At 38.6% G+C, this 20,972-nt stretch overlaps 1 protein-coding gene across 4 annotated transcripts in view; it reads right to left on the reverse strand.

Moving 5' to 3' along the window:
- TMEM131 (transmembrane protein 131) overlaps nt 1-20,972 on the reverse strand; it is a 139,510-nt gene that overhangs the window by 111,365 nt on the left and 7,173 nt on the right. For all 4 annotated transcript variants that reach the window (XM_024743695.1, XM_024743696.1, XM_024743694.1 and 1 more), the window contains exons 2-3: nt 16,838-16,878; nt 6,851-6,919 (exon numbers count right to left, since the gene is read on the reverse strand). In XM_024743695.1, the coding sequence (XP_024599463.1) occupies nt 6,851-6,870 (20 nt within the window). In that variant the 5' untranslated portion in view covers nt 6,871-6,919; nt 16,838-16,878. The remainder of the gene's footprint in view (nt 1-6,850; nt 6,920-16,837; nt 16,879-20,972) is intronic.

The following is a 20,972-nucleotide window of genomic DNA, read 5'->3' on the forward strand; positions in this document are numbered from 1 at the left end:
AATTTCTGGAAGAGAATATTATGAAGTGTTCTGTTAAGGCTACTTCTCAAGTCCTAAAATTACTGCTAGACATATGAAGCTAATGAAACATTTACAGCATGGGCATTAATTAAATCAGTACATTGCTGGATCAAGAAGAAAAGGTATAGCAAATGTTTAATGAAGTGCTGCAAAAACACTTGAAAATGCAAAACGAATTTTGCTGTAGCAGAAGAAATCAGCAGGTAATCTTGCTGGACTTAAAGACAATGTATGGCATGTGTTAAGTGTGAAGTACGTGCCAGATATGTAAAGATAAGTAGTGCGTATTTATCTTGATAGTCGGGTCTAGTAGGGAAGCAGACGTCAAAAGAAACAATTAGAGCAATAACCAGCACTGACAGAAGTTAGCAGAGGATGTCAGGTGTGATGAAGAACCCAATTCCAGTTTTGATGTCTCACTGCTGACAGTTTTCAAGCCCCACAAGGTCCCTTCACCTTATGCCCCACATCTGGGCAAGCCCACAGGGAAGCCTGCACACTCTCTCTCCGATCTACTAAGAAGTTCAGACCGTGCAAGCCTGCCCAGCCTCACCCCCTAAGCGTAAGAGCCAAGCCAGTTTCCTTTCTCTGCTCTCTCAAGCCATTTTTCAGACCTTGGGAGCCCTCTCTGCTCTCCCCAGAAAGCTTCATTATGTGAGGATAATACATCTTTTCAGCCCTTCTTGGTGTGTGAATCAGTCTTGACACCTAAAGCAAATTTTGGGTGTGGATCCATCCCAGCTCTGTGGAGTGAACGCCACACCATGGAAGCAGGGGGAAGACAGTTTCTACCTCTGCTAGGCAGGCTGGGGAAGGTGTGTTTTTTTTTTTTTTTTTTTTAGGCATGTGGGATCTTCCCGGATCGGGATACGAACCCGTGTCCCCTGCATCGGCAGGCGGACTCCCAACCACTGCGCCACCAGGGAAGCCCCGGAAGGTGTGTTTTACAGAGGACTGAAGGTCATTGGAGGTTCAATGGGCCAGGGAGGTTGTAACAGGCTTCAACTGGAGCTCCTGCCCACTGCACTTTTCTTTCTCTGGGTGAACCCTGATAATTACAGAGACACCCCCTGGAAAACACGTCCACTACCAAACACCATCCTTATCTGAGTGATGAGGTAGCCACCTCATCTAAGCCAGGGTGATGACTGTACTACTCTGAGATTTTTCCAACTAAAGTAAAAGAAGCTATTATTCCCCGAGGGAGGGAGGCTAGAGAATGCGGGTCTCAAGAACAGTCAGTAGATTTGCTCTCATCATTGTAGGGAAAAGATATGGGCAGTGGGAGAGAAGAAGCCAACAGCAAGTGGGGCAGAGATAAGAGATGGGGGCGGGCAGAAGAAAGGCCTAGTGGTGCTGGATAACGTGCATCCTGTCATTCCCAGGTCCCACTGCAACTCTGAACTTTCTGCAAATATATTACAGTCCTTGGAATTCCTTCTAGTATATCCTTATTTTTGCTCAATTCCTTTCAGTTAGATTTCTATCAGTTAGAACCAAACAACAACAGCACTGACCAAAACAGACGGATTATGGCACTCTGTAATTACTGTTAATTTTCTTACAATACCAATAATGGTACTGTACTTATGCAGAATGTAGGCATGAAATGTCATTATGTCTGCTACAAATGATTAAAAAAATGAACAAAAATATGAATATGGCAAAATTTTTGATTATTGAATTTAGTTTAAGAATATATTCACTATCTGTTCTATTTTTCTGTATGACTGCATGAAACCTTCTATGAAAAATTCTTTTTGGAGAGGAGCCTCTTAAAGTATGTATAACATGCCTGGAGCTTTCAAAGAGAGTTTGGCCGTCATCTGAGCTAAGAGACTCCCAACAACAGCTGGATGTGGGACTGGCCTGCTTCCTTGGGATCCTCCCCAAGTGCCGGCCCGTGGACATCAATATTCAGGTCCTGCCCTTGAGGCTCCAGCCCGCTCGCAATTTTCCCTTCCTGAGTGCCTGCCCCTGTACACTTGGGGCCTGCTTAACCAGCTCCCACGATTAGATAAGCCAATTCCTTATAAAAACTCCACACATAAACATATACGGACACACACACACACACACACAACACTGGATCTGACTGGATCTGTTCCTCTGATTGAACCCTAATACATGTATTCACATCTGCTCCCAACTCCTACTTCTACAGATCCACTTCTACCTTTATGAGATAAAAACAAACTTTGTTCAGTACTCTCAGGCTGGACACAGAAAAGTTTAAATTAAGGGTAAATTTTTTTTCCTTTTGTTTCCGCTCTTTTGCAGCAGCATATAAATTTGCTGCTTTGGGGAACAGTCCAGTCTAACCTGTAACCAAGAGCTCACAGTCTGCTTCAAACAATTTTCTTCATCGTATAACCCAACCCGCGTCTGTACTGGAGTGCATCTGTCTGTTCGCACATCTTCAGCACATCGTCCTCTCCAGTCGTAGATTAATTCATTGATTCCTATCGGTGCTCCTTGTACATGACACCTAATTACTCTCTAGCCTAAATATTAACTAAAAATGTTTTACACTCTGCATATCCTTTCACCTTCTAATTCCATTTTTTTGGACTCTCCTGAGGAACTAGTAATGGTTGTGCTTAAAGCATTAGTTTCAGCACTGATTATAAGAACAAAGAGTTTAAAACAATAAATGAATTTTAAAAATATATCCATACAATTTGCTGTTCTTTGATACCACAAAATAATGTAACAGAAAATGCTATGGAATAAAAAAATGCACAGTATATATGTTTAGAAAGCAGGTTAGGGACTTCCCTGGTGGTGCGTGGTTAAGAATCTACCTGCCAGGAATAAAGACGCAAACGTAGAGAATGGACTTTAGGACACAGGGAGGGGGAAGGGTAAGCTGGGACGAAGTGAAAGAGTGGCATGGACATATATACACTGCCAAATGTAAAACAGATAGCTAGTGGGAAGCAGCCGCACAGCACAGGGAGATCAGCTCCGTGCTTTGTGACCACCTAGAGGGAAGGGATGGGGAGGGTGGGAGGGAGATGCAAGAGGGAGGAGATATGGGAACATAGGTACATGTATAACTGATTCACTTTGTTATACAGCAGAAACTAACACAACATTGTAAAGCAATTATACTCCAATAAAGATGTTAAAAAAAAAAGAATCTACCTGCCAATGCAGGGGACATGGGTTCAATCCCTGGTCCGGGAAGATCCCACATGTCTCGGAGCAACTAAGCCCATGCGCCACAACTACTTAGCCTGTTCTCTGGAGCCCGTGACCCACAACTACTGAGCTTGCGCTCCAGAGCCCGCAAGCCACAACTACTGAGCCCACATGCCACAACTACTGAAGCCTGCGTGCCTAGAGCCTGTGCTCCGCAACAAGAGAGGCCACCACAATGAGAAGCCCACGCATCACAACGAAGAGTAGACCCCGCTCACCACAACTAGAGAAAGCCCGTGGGCAGCAATGAAGACCCAATGCAGCCAATAGTAAATAAATAAATAAATTTATTTAAAAAAAAAGAAAGCAGGTTATAAAATAGTTTATGGTCAGAAAATACTGTTATATTTTTGTAACTCAATAAATAAATACACAGAAAAAGGACTTGAAGGATAGAAGTTCAATGTTTATGTTTCTGGGTGGTTGGATTACTGGTAAATTTTTACTTCTTTCTCTTGATAAGCATTTTCTAAGTTTACCACAGTGAACATGTACTGCTAGCATATTGGGCAAAATCCCAGTAAATTTTGTACTGGTGATTTAATAATCTGTGGCCTAGAACAGGAATTCCTTATGAGCGCTTAAGGATCCAGATATGGACTTTGATGGGGATGGCTATAAAACCCTTGAACCTATGTGCAAAATGTTATTTGTATGTGCAACTGTGTGTGTGTGCATTTGGGGAAAGGAAGGAAGAGGTTCTGATAGCTTTCATCTGTTCTTAAAGAAAACCATGATCCAAAAAAGGTTAAAACTACCAGTCCAGAATTTTGCTTGCCCTTATCTCAATTTCTCCTATTTAGGGGTGGGGCATTCATTATGTAAAGCGTTGAGGGACAGGTAATTTGGAACAGGAATTACCAATTTCGATTCAGATATTTTGCACACCTGAAAATTTCTTTATCTCAGGGGATGCATGAAATTTTCAAAACTCCCTTAAAAAAAAAGAAGTGAAAAACGTTGGATATAACTTTTTTTTTTTTTTTTGCGGTACACAGGCCTCTCACTGTTGTGGCCTCTCCCGTTGCAGACCACAGGCTCCAGACGTGCAGGCTCAGCGGCCATGGCTCACGGGCCCAGCCGCTCCGCGGCATGTGGGAACTTCCCTGACCGGGGCACGAACCCGTGTCTCCTGCATCAGCAGGCGGACTCTCAACCACTGCGCCACCAGGGAAGCCCGGATATAACTTTTGAAACAATCTCTCTAAAATGGTTACTGCTAAGCTTTTCAAAGTAAGAATACTCACTATGTTAGACTTAAAGTTTTGCTACTGTACCCTGATCTCCTCTGTCCCCAGGCTCATGGTGTCATCATAAACATGGCCCATGCCATAGTCCTAGATTGGAGTTCATCAGAGAGATAGAACTCATCATTATTTTAAAAATAATGAACCTTCTTGCTAAAGATCAGAACGCATGCCATGTTTCATTAAATATCTTGGTATCTGACAGAAGGAAACTACAGGTGATATATTACTGTGACTGGATTAAGAACTCTGTGCTTTTGCCATCTCAACACCGTGTCTAAACCTTTTTATAGGACAGAAACAATAGTGATGTATTTCCTACCTGAACATTATGGTCTTTAAACCTAACACCCACAAGTCAATTTTACTATTTATGTAACGACTACTTGCAAATACTGATTCCATCTGTAGGTACAAAAGGAAACACACAAACTTCTCTCTGCAGCCCCACCCCAAAAATCCACGATCTCTGTAAACACCTGAAAAGATGGAGTTGTTATCAGATAGCTCTTCTTATGCTGACTACTCTACCACGGTTTTGTACAAGTATAACTGATATATTTGATTATTCTAGGTTTGAGATTGTAAAGAAATTATTACAGAATTAATTAAAGAATGTTAAAAATTGCAAGGCTGCCTACTGTGGTACACGTAAAAACTAAATGAAAACTTGCCATTAACATCTTAGTGTAGAAGAACAGTTTCAGGCACCTGGTTTCAAATCAAAAGATGAATACACTTCCAAATTTAAAAATACCCTGAAATATTTAAACAGAAATTACTTAAATTTCATGTCTTCACTGGTAGAAAACGGTTAACTACAACTTTGACAACATGAAAAAAATTACAGTTTTCATTTATTGAATCAGAATAGACCTGCATACAGCTCCCCCTACCAACTTCCCTTTTAAATTCTTTTCTTCTAATAAATGCTGGAGAGGGTGTGGAGAAAAGGAAATCTTCCTACACTGTTGGTGGGAATGTAAATTGGTACAGCCACTATGGAGGTTCCTTAGAAAACTAAAAACAGAGCTAACATATGATCCAGCAATCCCACTCCTGGGCATATATCCAGAGAAAACCATAATTCGAAAAGATACATGCACCCCAATGTTCACTGAAGCACTATTTACAATAGCCAGGACATGGAAGCAACCTAAATATCCATCGACAGAGGTATGGATAAAGAAGATGTGGTACATATATACGATGGAATATTACTCAGCCATAAAAAAGAATGAAATAATGCCATTTGCAGCAACATGGATGGATCTAGAGATTGTCATACTGAGTGAAGTCAGACAAAGACAAATATCATATGATATTGCTTATATGTGGGATCTAAAAAAATGGTACAAATGAACTTATTCATAAAACAGAAACAGAGTCACAGATGTAGAAAACAAACTTACGGTCACCGGGTGGGGGGTGGGTAAAGGAGTGGGAGGGATACATTGGAAGATTGGGGTTGACATATATAAACTACTATATATAAAATAGATAACTAATAAGGACCTACTGTATAGCACAGGGAACTCTACTCAATATTTTGTAAAGACCTATATGGGAAAAGAGTCTAAAAAGGAGTGGATATATCTATATGCATAACTGATTCACTTTGCTATACACCTGAAACTAACACAACATTGTAAATCAACTTTACTCCAATAAAAATTATTTTTTAAAAAAAAGGACAAACAAATTAAAAAAAACTTCCTTTCTTCTGCTAACTTACCAGAGTGGCATTACTCTAGAAGTTATATCATTTAAGATGTTCTCTTTACCTACCTGCTAAATTGGGTTGGAACCAAATACGGGTGAAGACTTGTCTTCCCCTCAGTGTGTCTGAGATGTGCAAAACCTGAGACCCAGAGGCAGAAGGTAAGCAGAACTATGGTTTGAGGAAGTACTCTGTGGTTGGACCTTGTCTTCCTGTAGGATCTGCTTTTGTTTGGCCTCCTGGGTTGGTGATAATATTATTTATTTGATGATGTATAAAAGTTTGTACTTTTAAAAGCATATACATCAAACAAATTAATATATTCTTCCACATCCACAAGGAAAAATGTTAAATAATCAAACTGGAAATGAAGTGCTAATCAGAAAGGTAACCAAGTTTAATGCTGCTTCTGAAGATAAGATCCTCTGAACCAGAGACTCCAAAATGTGGATATTTTTCAAACTTCAAAATTTAATATTATACGTTAGATTCATAACAGATACTTACCTCCCATTTTCAAACTATATTCAACATTATTTACTTTCCTGATGACTAAAACATGTAACTTTCTCATACAAGATAACACAGGCAAAAGGCAAGACAAATGCATGCATAAAATATATATAATATTGCTATGGCCTGAAAATTTTAAACTTACTGTTCATGGAAATCCAGCATTGGTGGCTCAAATCGTATAGGTCTGCAATTACCCCGGTACAGAGATATACTGTAAGTAAAAAGAAAACAGCCTAAGAAGCAATTCTTCAACATATGTGTTTCCCCAAACCAAAGTCAGACACTTGAGTTTTGTCATGATAAAGTTTCTTTAAGCAAAGTGGAGTCTTATATTAGAAATATGCATTACTTTTTTATTAGAGGAAATCAATAAACATTTGTTTTAAAAAATGGCGGAAAAAAAGGAGTGTTTTTCCTATTCAAAGGTATGCAAAAACAGAAACTGCTCAAATAGACTGCTGAAATTTATTTGGTTGATATAATTGATAACAATATACCTTAATATGTTCATCTGGATTTTTTTTTTTTTTTTTTTTTTGCCACACCACACGGCTTAAGGGATCTCATTTCCTCAACCAGGGATTTAACCTGGGGCACCGCAGTGAAAGCACCAAGTCCTAACCACTGGACTGCCACGGAACTGTCTCATTTGGATTTTTAATACATGTACAATGAACAATATATAATTACTTGTACTTGGAAGGCAATTTATAGAGATTAAAAACTCATGATCCCATTGTAACTAGAGTGTCAAAGAACTAAACAAGAGTCAATTTGGGGACAGAAATTTCCAAGAACTGAAATATCTTTTTAATCTGAGAGTTTGGAACACACTGATCTATGATGTCTTGGCCTAAATATTTGAGTATCATTTCTAACTATTCCCCTTGATACTAGAACTTCTCACTAAAACAGATTCCTGAATAAGCAAACCTCCTAGACATCACCATGACCTAACATTGATGCAAAGTATAAACAACCTTCGAGAGGAGGTCCACATACCTAAAGTCATCTGTTTACATACCGAGAGAGGGAGAAAGTCATTCAGACACTAAAGTTTCTAAACAGTAGATTATCTTTCTGCTGTATTTTAAGAAATGATGTAAGAGCAAAACCCATTTTGTGAGACTACTTTATTTCCATCACCTTTGCAATTCAAAAGAGCACAAGCTTCACATGATATAGTAATTTCATTCAGGAAATACAATAGAAATAGACAAGGACATACAGAAAATGTGGAAGATCTAGATTTGACTCAATTCAATAAAGATTAAATAGTCTGAGCAGTGGAATAATTGAGCTTAAAAAAATAAGGTTTAAAAGTGTTTTTAGCCTTACCAATTAAGAGTATTACTCTGTGCTGCTTGACAATCCTTCTACATATGTTGAACATTAAAGATGACAAACACGAGAAGGAAAAGACCAAATGTAAGACTATACTTTACTAAAGCACAAAACTAAAGACACTGGGACAATGAAGGCACAATTCCTCACAAGGCAGCTGCCACATGTAGCCAGAGGTACAGAATCTACTCCCTCTTGATCTCTGCCCTTCTTAGACATACTATAACGAGGATACTCTTCAGCTCCTTTAAAACAATAGATACTGATGAGTTCATCAGTTTTAACAGTGTGAAACTCAAACTTACATAAAATCTCCATCCAATCAAGAAAAAAAATTGTAACGCATAAAGTAAATGTGTCTAAGTCAGTAATTCACACATATATAAACAATGACTGTGTTAGATGCTAGAGATACAAAGGAGATTAAGATACAGTTTTTTCTCACAGAACTGAGAGCCTAATCCCCAAACTTCAAGTGGAAATGTTTAAAGTGGCCAGGCAAGGGAAAAAGGTGCAGTGCACACCCCATTCACTCAACACAAATATACTGAATGTCAGGGGCTGTCTAGTGGCTGGGGCCATGAGAACAAAGAGCCTGTTCTCATGGCACTAACATGCGAATGGGGAAAACAAAAGTAGAACACATCACGTGATGACGTCCAACATATAAAGACAAATCAAACACAGCAGGAACATAGACGGTCTCTCTGAGGAGGGGACACTGGGGCTGAGACGTGACTGGTGGCGATCTGGAGGAAGAAAGCAGGAATGTCCTTGGCATGATGAGGAACCAGGAGGCTGAAGTGGCCAGAGTACAGGAAGGAGGGGGAGGAGACCGGAGCTGAGATCAGAGCAGTACAGAGGCCAGGTCTCCTTGCAGAAGTCTGGATTTTATCCTCAGTGTAACAATAAGCGTCTACAGTGTTTTGAGCAAGGAAGTAACATGATCTAACACATTTAAAAGGTCAAATCTGGCTGCTGTATGAAGAAGAGACTGCATGAGCCCAAGAGTGAAGCATGAAGGCCCTGCAGTTGTCCAGAGAGGAGGGGACAGCCACTGTGGTCCAGGATGACTGCAAGGGAGGGTGATGAGAAGTGGCTCTTCTATGAATATTTTTGGAAGCTAGAGACATCATGCTGATGGATTGATTTTGGAGTGTAAGAGAAAGAAGAGAGGCATCAAGATGACTTAACTCTAAGATTTTGGCCCGAGAAACTAGATACGTAGTCATGACATGCAAGAGTAGGTTAGAAGTGGGGAAGGGTAGTTGGGTAGGGATTCAAGAGTATTGTTTTAGGCATTTAAACTTGAGATGTCTTATCTAGATGGAGGTGTCAAGTAGGCAGACAGATATACATGGTTATTGCATTATATTAAAAAGTTACTGATTTGGGGGTACTGATCTTAAACCCAGGCATTTTGGTGAGTTAATTCTAACAGTCTGTCTACAGATTCTCTTAGATTTTCCCCTGCCATTATATGTGTTGCTAAAATGATCACTATCTTGAATTGTCTCTGTAGACAGATCACCTGCAAGTAACAACAATTGTTTCTTCCTTTTAAATCCTTAGACCTTGTTTTCCTTTTTCATGCCTTATGTGGGCTAAGATCTCCCATAAAATGTTCCAAAGAAGTGGTGTCCAGCAATTGTTATCGTGACATTTACAGGATGCTCACAGAATATGAGATAGAGGGGACAATACGTAACAGATAATTCCCTCATAAATAAATGCATATTTTCAAAACAACAGCAGATCTATATCTAAGGACCAATTTAATATTTGAGTGGGTACAACACAAGTTGTCATAGGTATAATCTTATCTTAACAAAACCCGAAATTCAATAACATAGCTATCACATACCGACAGCTGACTGAAATGGCTGCTACTGTTTATTTAGAATGGCCATGACACTCTTCAGTGCTTTATTAACAGAAAGCAAATGTCTACAAATCCATAATGTTGAACAATAAACTGGGGAAGAAGCAATATGAAAAATGGTGCCCTTGGTCAATTTCAAAGAAACAGACTCTTAGACATTATAAAAGTAATAACATGATTTTATGCTTTCGGCAGTGATTGTATTTTTTCTGAAACTTTCAATACAATATTTTATTTTCACTAAAGCATTAACTGTTTATTTGGGGAGAAGGAGATGAATAAGGGCTATTCTGACTTCAAGCGAGGGAACAACTGGAGAGATACATGAAATCTGTGTTGCTTGGTGAACTGTTAGGTCGAAATTAAGCACACAAGACCTTCCCAAATGAAGCATACGACGTTCTTGGAGCTTTGGGAATTTGTTTAAACTGTGAAATTTAAAATATTTTCCTAGGGGCAATTACTACCTAAACAAAAGGTTCTCTTCGGCCCAGTATTTCATAACAAATGATTTGTGGTCTACCTACATCTTAATCATCTAGGATGCTTGTAGAAATGCAGATTCCAGGGCCCCGCGCCTCTCTATTCTGATTCCTTACATCTAGTATGGAGCCCAGAAACTGGCACTTTTATGTCCACTCTCACATTTGGGAACTACTCTTTTGTAGCTTGATCCACAGTAAGCGTTGCAAGCAGAAGTAAGAGGGGAATAAAAGCACTTTAACAAGCAAAACTTTTTAAAAAGTCACCAACAGTTTAAAATGGTCCCCAATATGACTTTTATTAGAGACAGCTATATAGTGACTTAAGAGAAAAGATACAGATTACTCCTATATCAATATTTTCCAATAAATACATTTTAGCTTAAATTTTCATTTCCCTAAGGACTAATGATGTTGAACATCTTTTCATTTGTTTACTGCCCAATCAGATATCTTCTTTTGCAAAGTGTCTGTTCAAAGTATTTTAACTGGGATGTCTGTCTTAATTTTGAGTTTAAGAGTTCTTTATATATTCTAGATACATGTCCTTTGTCAAATGTATGTACTGTGAGTATCTTCTCCCTGTCCCTCCTTTTCCTATTATCAATGATGTCTTTTGGGGAGTGACATCATCAACATGGTGACGTAGGTCATTCTTGACTTCAGTCCCCCTCACAAGAAGACCACCCAACAACTACCCATAGATGAGATACCATTGTGAAAATCCCAAAACACAGGGGTGAGGCTCAAGAACATCCTTGGACCACAGAGAGCAGGAAAAAAGAAGAAGAAGAAGAAGAAAAAAACTGTATTAGAAAGGTAAGAGAAATGGCTATACTCTGGTCATATCACCTCTCTACCAGGCTGGTACAGCGCTGCACTGAGAGGGCCCCCTAGCGCCTACCGTTTCTCAGATGGGAAAGAGAGAGCCCACGGTGGACATCTAGCTCCCCCAGTGTTGTGGGGAGATAAGTGGACATCTAGAGTTATGAGGCCCAAAGAACCCCACACAGGTTGAACTTGAAAAGGCCTACAATGAGACATTATGATTAAACTGTCAAAAGTCAAAGGCAAAGAGAGAATTCTGAAAGTAGCAAAAGTGACACATCACATACAAGGAACACCCCACTCCCCACCCCATAAGACTACATTAGTCCCCCCTCGTCTGTGGTTTCACTTTCTGTAGTTTCAGTTACATGCAGTCAACCATGGTCTGAAAATATTAAATGAAAAATTCCTGAAATAAAAAATACATGTTTTAAACTGCACACCCTTCTGAGTAGCATGATGAAACTTCATGCTGCCCTGCTCTGCCCTGCCCGAGACATGAATCATCCCTTTGTCTACTGTACCCTTGCTGTATATGTGACCCACTGTCAGTATAGGAAAAAAACAGAGTATATATAGTGTTTGGTACTATCAGTAATAGTGTAGTGTTTGGAATGTATGCCCCGCAGATAAGAAGGAGGTACCATACAGGTGGACTGCTCAACAGAAATTTTGTAGGCAAAGAGAGAGTGGGATGACATTCAAACTACTGAAAGAAAATAACTGTCAAACAACAATACTATACCCAGCAAAGCTGTCATTCAGAAATCAAGGAGAGAGAAAGACTTCACTGAACAAACAAAAGTTGAGGGGGTTCACCATAGCCACTTCTGACTTACAAGAAATACTAAAGGGTGTTCTTCAAGCAGAAATAAAAGGATGCTAATTGACATCAAAAAACACATGAATGTATGTGTAAAACTCACTGGTAATGGTAAATATACAGTCACACTCAGATTCTCTAATACTGTGATGATGGTACATAATTCACTTACCACTCTAGTTTAAAAGTTAAAAAACAAACATATTAAAAATAAATTACAATAATTTGCTATTGAACGGACGATTTAAAAAAATGTGTAAATTTTAACACAATGAATTAAAATGTGAGGGGAAGGACTTCCCGGGTGTTCAGTGGTTAAGACTCTGTGCTCCCAATGCAGGAAGCGTGGGTTTGATCCCTGGTCGGGGAACTAAGATCCCACATGCTCCACGGCGCAGCTATAAAATAAAATAAAATGTAAAAATAAATAAAATGTGAGGGTGAGAAGTAGAAGCTTGGACCAAGAATTTCTTTACTTGTTAAAGTGAAAGTCATTAATGGATCAACTGACAAAATTAAAATAAGGTCTGTAGCTTAAGTAGTATATGTAGATATTAATTTCCTGATTTTACTGTGGCTTGTAAAATAATGTCTATATTTATAAGAATTATACACTGAAGTTTTTAGGGGTAAAATAAAAGACCATCATGTCTACAACTGATTCTCAAAAAATTCAGAAAAATAATTACATATACATATATACCTATATATAGAAAGATAGGGAAGAGAGAGAGAAGAAGGAAAGAAGAGGTGGAGAGGGAGATTATGAATGATCAAGCAGATGTGGTAAAGTGTTAAATGGGGACTCAATCTAGGTCAAGATATACACGGGATATATATGGGAATTCTTTGTACTCTTTTTGCATCTATCCTCTAAAGTTATTTCAAAACAAATGATAAAAAAAATTAAATATAAATATATAGTACATTTCTTGTAGATAATATATGCTTAGATCTTTCCTTAATATAGTCTGACCACTGGTGTTGAAACCATTCACAGTTATTATAATATTTGATGTGGTTGGGTTTAAGTCTACCATCAAAATTACTACAGTCTTCAAGATCTATGCAAAGTAGTACTGTTTTCTGCATATATGTCACTTCATGTGTGGCTAAAAGCTCCAGAGCTAGAAAATTAATCTAAGTATAAACCCAAACGGAATCTTAAAAAACAACTTAAGAACATTCCCTTTAACTTTTTCACAAAATTTATAACAGATATTAGACAAACTGCAATTGTGAGCAGACTTTATCTGCCATTAAGGTATTAGCAAGCTCTGGCTATAATCTTCTAGATGCTTATGGTTAACTGCAGGCAACCAAAATGGTTGTACTTAATAAAAAGCAAACTATACAGTCAATTAAAGAACCTCAACCACCTTAATTTGAAAAGTACTCCGTAGTCCAGTATTTTTGGCTTATATCCTAGAGATACCAGGAAACTTAAAGATCAGAAGACTCTGGTTCTTCTTGTGGACACTGTGTATACACATACACACACAGATATACACATGTATCCTTCTTACCTAACTGTATACACCAACATTTCCAGCTCTCATAACAACATAATATAACAACAACACTGCTCCCAATATCAAACCTTTGCACTAGCTGTTCCTGTCTGAAATGCTCTGCCCTAAGATTTTCACCAGGTAAGCTGAAACATCATTTCAGAGCGGCCTTCGTTATGGTCAAATCTAAAGAAGCAATGGCGTCTTGTCTATCCCAGACCTTTCTCTAACTGATACTTTGTTCATTTATTTGGTGGCTTATTGTCTGTTTTCCCCATTAGCACACAGGTTCTACCAGGGCGGGAGTCTTGACTATCTGGCCCAGCCAGCACTGTGGTAGTTTTAAAATGTGTTCACAAATTCTCTGATCTGCCTCTCTTCAAGAGGTGGGGGCTTAATTCTGCTCTCCTTGGGGGTAACTTCCTATGAATAAAATATGGTAGAAGTGACTGTGTGACCCAATTACAAAAGACACTGTGGCTTCCTCCTTGTGCTCTCTCTTGGTTCTCCTGCTCTAGGGTCTCCAGCTGCTGTGACACGGGAACATTCAAGCAGCCCTACAGAGAGTTCCACATGGCAAAGAACTAAGGTCTCCTGCCAACAGCCAGTAAGGAACTGAGGCCTTCTGCTAATGGTATGTGAGTGAGCCATCTTGGAGAGGACCCACCGGGACCAGGCCTTCAGATGACTGCAGCTTCGGTTGATGTCTTGGCTGAAATCTCACGAGACCCTGAGCCACAACTACTTAGCAGAGCTGTTCCCAAATTTCTCACTCACGGAAACAGAAAAATAATAAATGTCTGCTGTTTTAAGCTTCTACGTTTGGAGGTAATTTATTACACAGCAATAGATAACAAACACAATGACTGAATTACTAATTCTTAGAACAATGCCTGGTATATGTAAAGATTCCAGTAAATATTTGCTGAATGACTGAACAAATAAATTAACCAACACCCACAACTTATGTAACATTTTAATGTTTGCAAACTACTGTTACCCAAATAAGTCTCTCATTTGGTCCTTACAGCAACCTTATATAATGCATAACCTTATATCACATATAAGATACATCAGACCGAGAAATGATCTTCCCCAGTCTGCAAATGAAAGTCATGCTCAGAGCAGTTAAATAGTTTTTCTCCAGGCTACATATCTGGTGAACACAGAACTCAGGTCTCTTTAATTCCTAATCTCCCACCATAGGGCTCCACAACCCTAGGAAAAGACATTCATAAAAGGTGGCCTCACGTCCCAAAATATTAAATCATTACTGGTACTCATTATAACATTTTGGTGTTCAACTAAAATAAACACGGATGGAACGCTATGTGCACATTACCATTATCTTATGTAGCTGGCATCTTTTTAAGCAAAATATTATCATGTAATTGATAACTGTATTAAAACAAATTAGAAAGGGTGAACCAGAAGGTAGGAGAGAAATATAAAAAAGAGTATCTTGGAAAATTCTTTCATAGTTTTACTTCCCATGATCCTGAGGTCGTGAAAGCAGCAGCTCTTCTCTTTGCGGAATGTCCTGGAAGCCCTTGGGGCTGAAGCAGATAGTAACCTTTGTGGTGGAGACGGAGCAAATGGTAGCCAGAGACTAGCTTCACCACCATTAGCTACAGAATCATTTTCTAACTAAGCTTTTCATGATATAAATTTCCCTGGAGCAGGTTAAGTTTCACTTACAGAATGAGAGTTTTCGCTCAGGAGATCAGGTATAGGCAATACAAGAAAGGATGGGGCTGAATCTCTCGGCTTACTAGAAAAGTCACAGGGCAGCAAATGGACTATACAACTGGGGTGTACAAGAAGTCAGAAATTGGCGCAGAAATGACTACAGGAGTTCAAAACCACAAAGTGTCCATCTCAGCAATCTCTAATGCTCAGCAGAAATGGGGGTACCCCCAAGGAGAAGCTGGTAGAGGCAGCCAGTAGTGGAGACCAGGAGCTGCAGTCAGAGGCTAACTTCACCTCAGCTGTGCCTTAGGCCTTGTGGACTGTTTTGATGATGAAAGTGAGACACCATGTGAGGCATGTGTCTCAGGTACCTGATCCCCTACAACTAAGCCCTGAGGCTACTATCATTGGATTATAATATACTCTTCAAGTGAGCCGCCTTCTTTCAGAAAGCAGATTGCCTTTGTCATTTCATCAACACATATGCTTTATAACCTCATCAGAAGCTGTGTCTCTACTGTCCTTCAAGACGTCTCAAGGCAGGGAGTGTACCCACAGCCCCAGCACAGAGCAGACTGTGCAGACTCTCACCTCTCTTCCCTACCATGTAAGCTCCATCACGACTATTTTCCTTCATGTGCTTCCACTGGCTCCCCTATGCCTCCTTCAAAGCATTTCCCCTCTAATTCTTAACTAACTCTATATTGCTCTTCTGGCTAAAGAGAGAAAATACAGCAAACACTGAAGGATTCCATACTTGATATAAGAATATCAAAGGGAACGCAACACGGGGCTGGTGATCAGAAGATAATGAATTCTACCTGAAACCCTTGTATCTTGAACATATGAAGAACTTATGAATCTGAATAATAAGAAAACCACCCAATTTTTAACAATGAGCAATTCTACAAATGTCAGTTAAGAACATGAGAAGATGCTCAGCACCAGTTATCAAGGGAAAGCAAATTTAAACTTCAACAATACACTACAACCTACAATAATGTCCAATATTACTCAGTAGAATATTACTCTAACCTTGTTAGCACATCCCTTGGTTCTAAGAATCTCAGAGTCCTCATGTGTCAAACAACGGGGGTCAACAAGACAACCAGTTAGGGTCTCCTGTAATTAAAATCATCTCTCCTTATATGGTAACTTCCTCTGCCAGGGGCCTGCAGGTAGACCCTTGATGACAACTGAGGGCAGCACTGCTCAGCCCATAAAAAGCAGGGAGGACCACAGGAGAGGTCACTGGGAGCTATAACACCGAAACTCTTCCAAAGCAAGGGGAGTTTCAGCTACAAGTAAACCCCTTTGCATGTGAATGCGGAAGGAATGCTACACAATGCACAACACGCAAATTCAGATTTAAACGTGGTCTTCCATACACAATACTTGAAATACATGATATAATGTGATTTACTATTTGTTTTCCCTCCTCACCAAAAGAAGTATGGGGAAAACGGAGAGCGGGAATCCCCCAGAAAGACCTAAAAGTATGTCAGTATCTTACTAAATACATAAAATTTTATATATTAAAAAAATATATATATACCTATTACTGCCTTACCTTTTCTGTTGGTATGAACTGAGTCCAAGTGTTGTCTCAGTCTGTGAAGGAAGAAAACAATGGTGAAAACACGGAAACCAAATCTTTATACTACAGACATACAGAATATCCAACGTATTTTATTACAGTTTCAACTTTGACCTTATACTTACTTTCAGGTTAAACCTGATCCCTAAATCATATGAAATGATTTGTCACACCATATAATTCAAATGAGAGAATAATTTGGATTAAATTTTAAACACACATGGAAGTAATGCAAAGTAATAGGATTGATTTTTAGAAGCTTGCCAAACCAATACATCCTATGAGAAGAGTCCTCTTTCCAATTACTTTGTGAGGCTACACGTGTCTCTACTGTTCACCCCTTCCCAACTGTGTGCAGGTGCTGGTCTATTATGGTTCCTGCCACCATGGAGCTTGAGGTATGGGGCGGGGTAGGGGTAGGGGGGAGTCAGTTATTTTAAAACTAAATAAATATGTGTTTGTACATTGAATAAAAGGACTTTGGAAAAACTGGAAAGATGTTATGAAAGAGAATAAATAGGTGATATGCTTAAATGTGTCATGAGGGAAGCCCTGTCTGAAGAGATAACATTTATACTGAAACCTAAAGGATAAAGAAGAGCTGTGTTTGGAGGTGGGATTTTGTGGTGGTGGAGAAAACAGCACATGCAAAGGTCCTAGTACAGGAAAGAGCCTGGATGCTCAAGAAACAGATGGCAGGTCTATGTGGCTGGAATTTAGAGAGAAGTGGGAAAGAAGCAGAAATGAGGCTGGAGGTGAGGCAGCGCCCTGTTATGTTGTGCCCTGGTAAGAAGCCATGCTGAGAAGCCTGGATTGTGTTGTACTCTAAATGCAGTACAAGGGGACTGAAGTTGTAGGGGAGAAACAGAGACACAGACATGGTCTAGACGATTTAAGTGTTAAAGACATTATTTTGGCTGTAGTGTAGGATATGGATTAGAAGATCAGCAATCACACTTCTAGGTTTATACCCCAAAGAACTGAATGCAGAGAGCAGGGACTCGACAGTTATTTAGATATCCGTGCTCATAGCAGCATTATTCACAATTGCAAAGCATGGAAGCTATGCAAGCGCCTACTGATGAATAAATGAAGAAACAAAATGTGATACATACAAAAAAATATTATTCAGCCTTGAAAAGGAAGGAAATTCTGACATAGGCTACAACATGGATGAACCTTGAAAACTAAGTCTACACTTAGACTAAATGAAACAAGCCAGTCACAAAAGGACAAAAACTATATGATTCCATTTACATGAGGTACTTAGAGTCGACAAATTCACAGAGACAGAGAGTAGAATGCTGGTTGCCAGGAGCTGCAGTAGGGGGAATGGGGAATTGTTGTTTAATGGGCACACAGTTTCGGTTTGGGATGAAAATAAAAGGTCTGGAGCTAGATGGTGGTGATGCAGAAACAAATGCGAATGTACTTAATGCCACCGAAATGTACGCTTAAAAATGGTTAAAATTGTAATTTTATGTTATGCGTATTTTACTACAATAGGATAAAAAGCTACAGCAATCAAGACAGTGTGGCACCAGTATAAAGACAGACGACACAGATCAACAGAACTGGAGAAAACTCAGAAACGAACTCACGTTTATAGTCAACTTGATTTTCAACAAAGGCATCAATGTAATTCAGTAGAGAAACATGTATCTTTTCAACAAATGGTGCTGGAACAACTGAACAAAGCTTGGGGGAAAATGAACCCTTACCCTTGTATCACACCAGGCACTCAAATTAATTTTAGATAAATCATAGTTCTAAGCATAAAAACTAAAATTATAAACTTTCAACAACAAAAAAAGATATTTGCAACATTCAAACAGACAAAGATTTCATGAACAGGACAAAAAAAAATACTAGTCATAAAAGAAGAAACTGATGGATTGGACTTCATCAAACTTTTAAAAATACGCTCACCAAAAGACATTGCTATGAAAATGAAAAGGCAAACCACATATTGAGAGAAAATATTTGCAAATCACCTATTTGATGAAGGACTTGTATCTTGAACATATGAAGAACTTATGAATCTGAATAAGAAAACCACCCAATTTTAAAAAATGAGTAATTCTACAAATGTCAGTTAAGAACATGAGAAGATGCTCAGCACCAGTTATCAAGGGAAAGCAAATTTAAACTTCAACAATACACTACAACCTACAATAATGTCCAAAATGGAAAAGACTGACCATACTAAGGGTTGGCAAGGATGTGCAGTAACTGGAACTTTCATACACTGCTGGTGGGAATGTAAAACAGAATCACCATTTTAGAAGAAGCTTGGCAATTTCTTACAAGTTAAACTTAAAACACCCACCATATGACCACTCTGAGATATCTGCCCAAGGGAAACAAAAGCATAAGTCCATACAAAGACTTATACATGAATGTTTATGGCAGCTTTGTTACTGGAACCACTGAAATTTCCATCAACAGATGAAGTGACACATGAATTGTGGTGTGGGATAGAACAGTAGAATATTACTCAGCAATAAAAAGAGAGTAAACTCAAAGACTAGGAACCTTTCTTTTTCTCTATTAAATATTTCTTTATTATTTTAGAAAAAATATTTTTAAAAGAACAGAAAATAACATTTGAATGGGGAAAAAGAAATAAACTACTGATACATGCAACAACATTGATAACTCTTAAAATAATCACGCTGAGTCAAATTCCCAAAAAGTACATTCTATACGATTCCATTTATATAAAATGATTTCAAGTATAAACTGGTGGTGTCAGAAAGCAAATCAGCGTTGCCTAGAGATGGAGAGGAGGGTAAAGGGATTACCCAGGGTCACAAGTAAACTTTTGGGGGCCACGGATACATATATCTATTATCTTGATTGCAGTAATGCTTTCACAGGTGTATAATACGTCGAACTTTTCAAATCATACACTTTAAACATGCACAGTTTACTGTGTGTCACTTTTACTTCAATAAAAAGTACAACCTAAGAATTCTAGGACATGCCAAACTGTGGTCCCCATCTGGAGCTGACAGAAAGGAGACTCAGGAAGTGTAGCACCCATGTATACTTTCTGGAGGGGAAAAAAATATCTTCATGAAGACAATCTGGCCAAGATGATTACTCATGAAGAATTGCAAATGAGGAAGCTGTCTTGTGAAAGATAAGCAGATACAGTAAAGGAACTGTGGAAATAAGGTTAGAAAAGCAGAAAGTAAATGTTGTTTTTGAAGTATAAGCCACAAAATAGAAAAGTCATTTAACTACAATAAGAATAAAAATCTCAGCACAACCCTAAATATTGAGAGAAAAGGGAAGATCATAATACACACTACTTTGTTTCTGAAGTAATTTGAGAAATGAAGGTTTAAACATATCTTAAATACGTATCTGAAACTTAAGTCCCGAAATGGAGAGAAAACAAAAAGGAAGGCATAAAAATTAGATGGAACAGATTAAACACATATATAGCATGATTATCTCATTTAGAGATAAACTCGTCTATTAAGAAAGACAAAAGGATCATGTTGAAAAAACAAAGCCCAACTATAGACTGTAAATACCTAACACAAAAGGATTCAAAAATGTTGAAAGCCGAAGAATGAGCAAAAATGAACAAGGTAAACGCCCCCTCCCACCCCATCCCCCAGAAAAGAGAAAAATCAAGCAAAAAAAGGGTTACATTAGTAACAATGAAAAGATCTGCTATTTACGTAAGTATTTTATAACTGAACAGCATAAAGAAAGAAAAAGAAAGAAACTGGGGAAAAGAATACTGTGATTGAAATATAAGCAAAGAACAGGAGGCAAATCACTTAAAGAAAAATAAATGGCCAGTAATCATATGAAAAAAGATGGTCAGCTCACCAAACTATGAAGTAATCCCTAGAAGAGACTGAGATTTCCTATTTCACCATCTGATTAGTGGAAACCATTGAACTTTATGCTCAGAGATAAGGGTCTGTCAGGAGTACTCAGGGCCCTAGAAAATGCCTGTGCCATGTATTTCTGTATCTTCTATCAAATACAAGACATACCTACAACATTTCAAAGTAAACTTCACTGAATCGCAGATACTTAAAGTTGGTAACGCTTGACATATTGCAAATGATCTTTTCACTGTGCA

This window comes from Neophocaena asiaeorientalis, unplaced genomic scaffold (genome assembly GCF_003031525.2).
Source record: "Neophocaena asiaeorientalis asiaeorientalis breed wild unplaced genomic scaffold, Neophocaena_asiaeorientalis_V1.1 scaffold114, whole genome shotgun sequence".
NCBI lineage: Eukaryota > Metazoa > Chordata > Mammalia > Artiodactyla > Phocoenidae > Neophocaena > Neophocaena asiaeorientalis.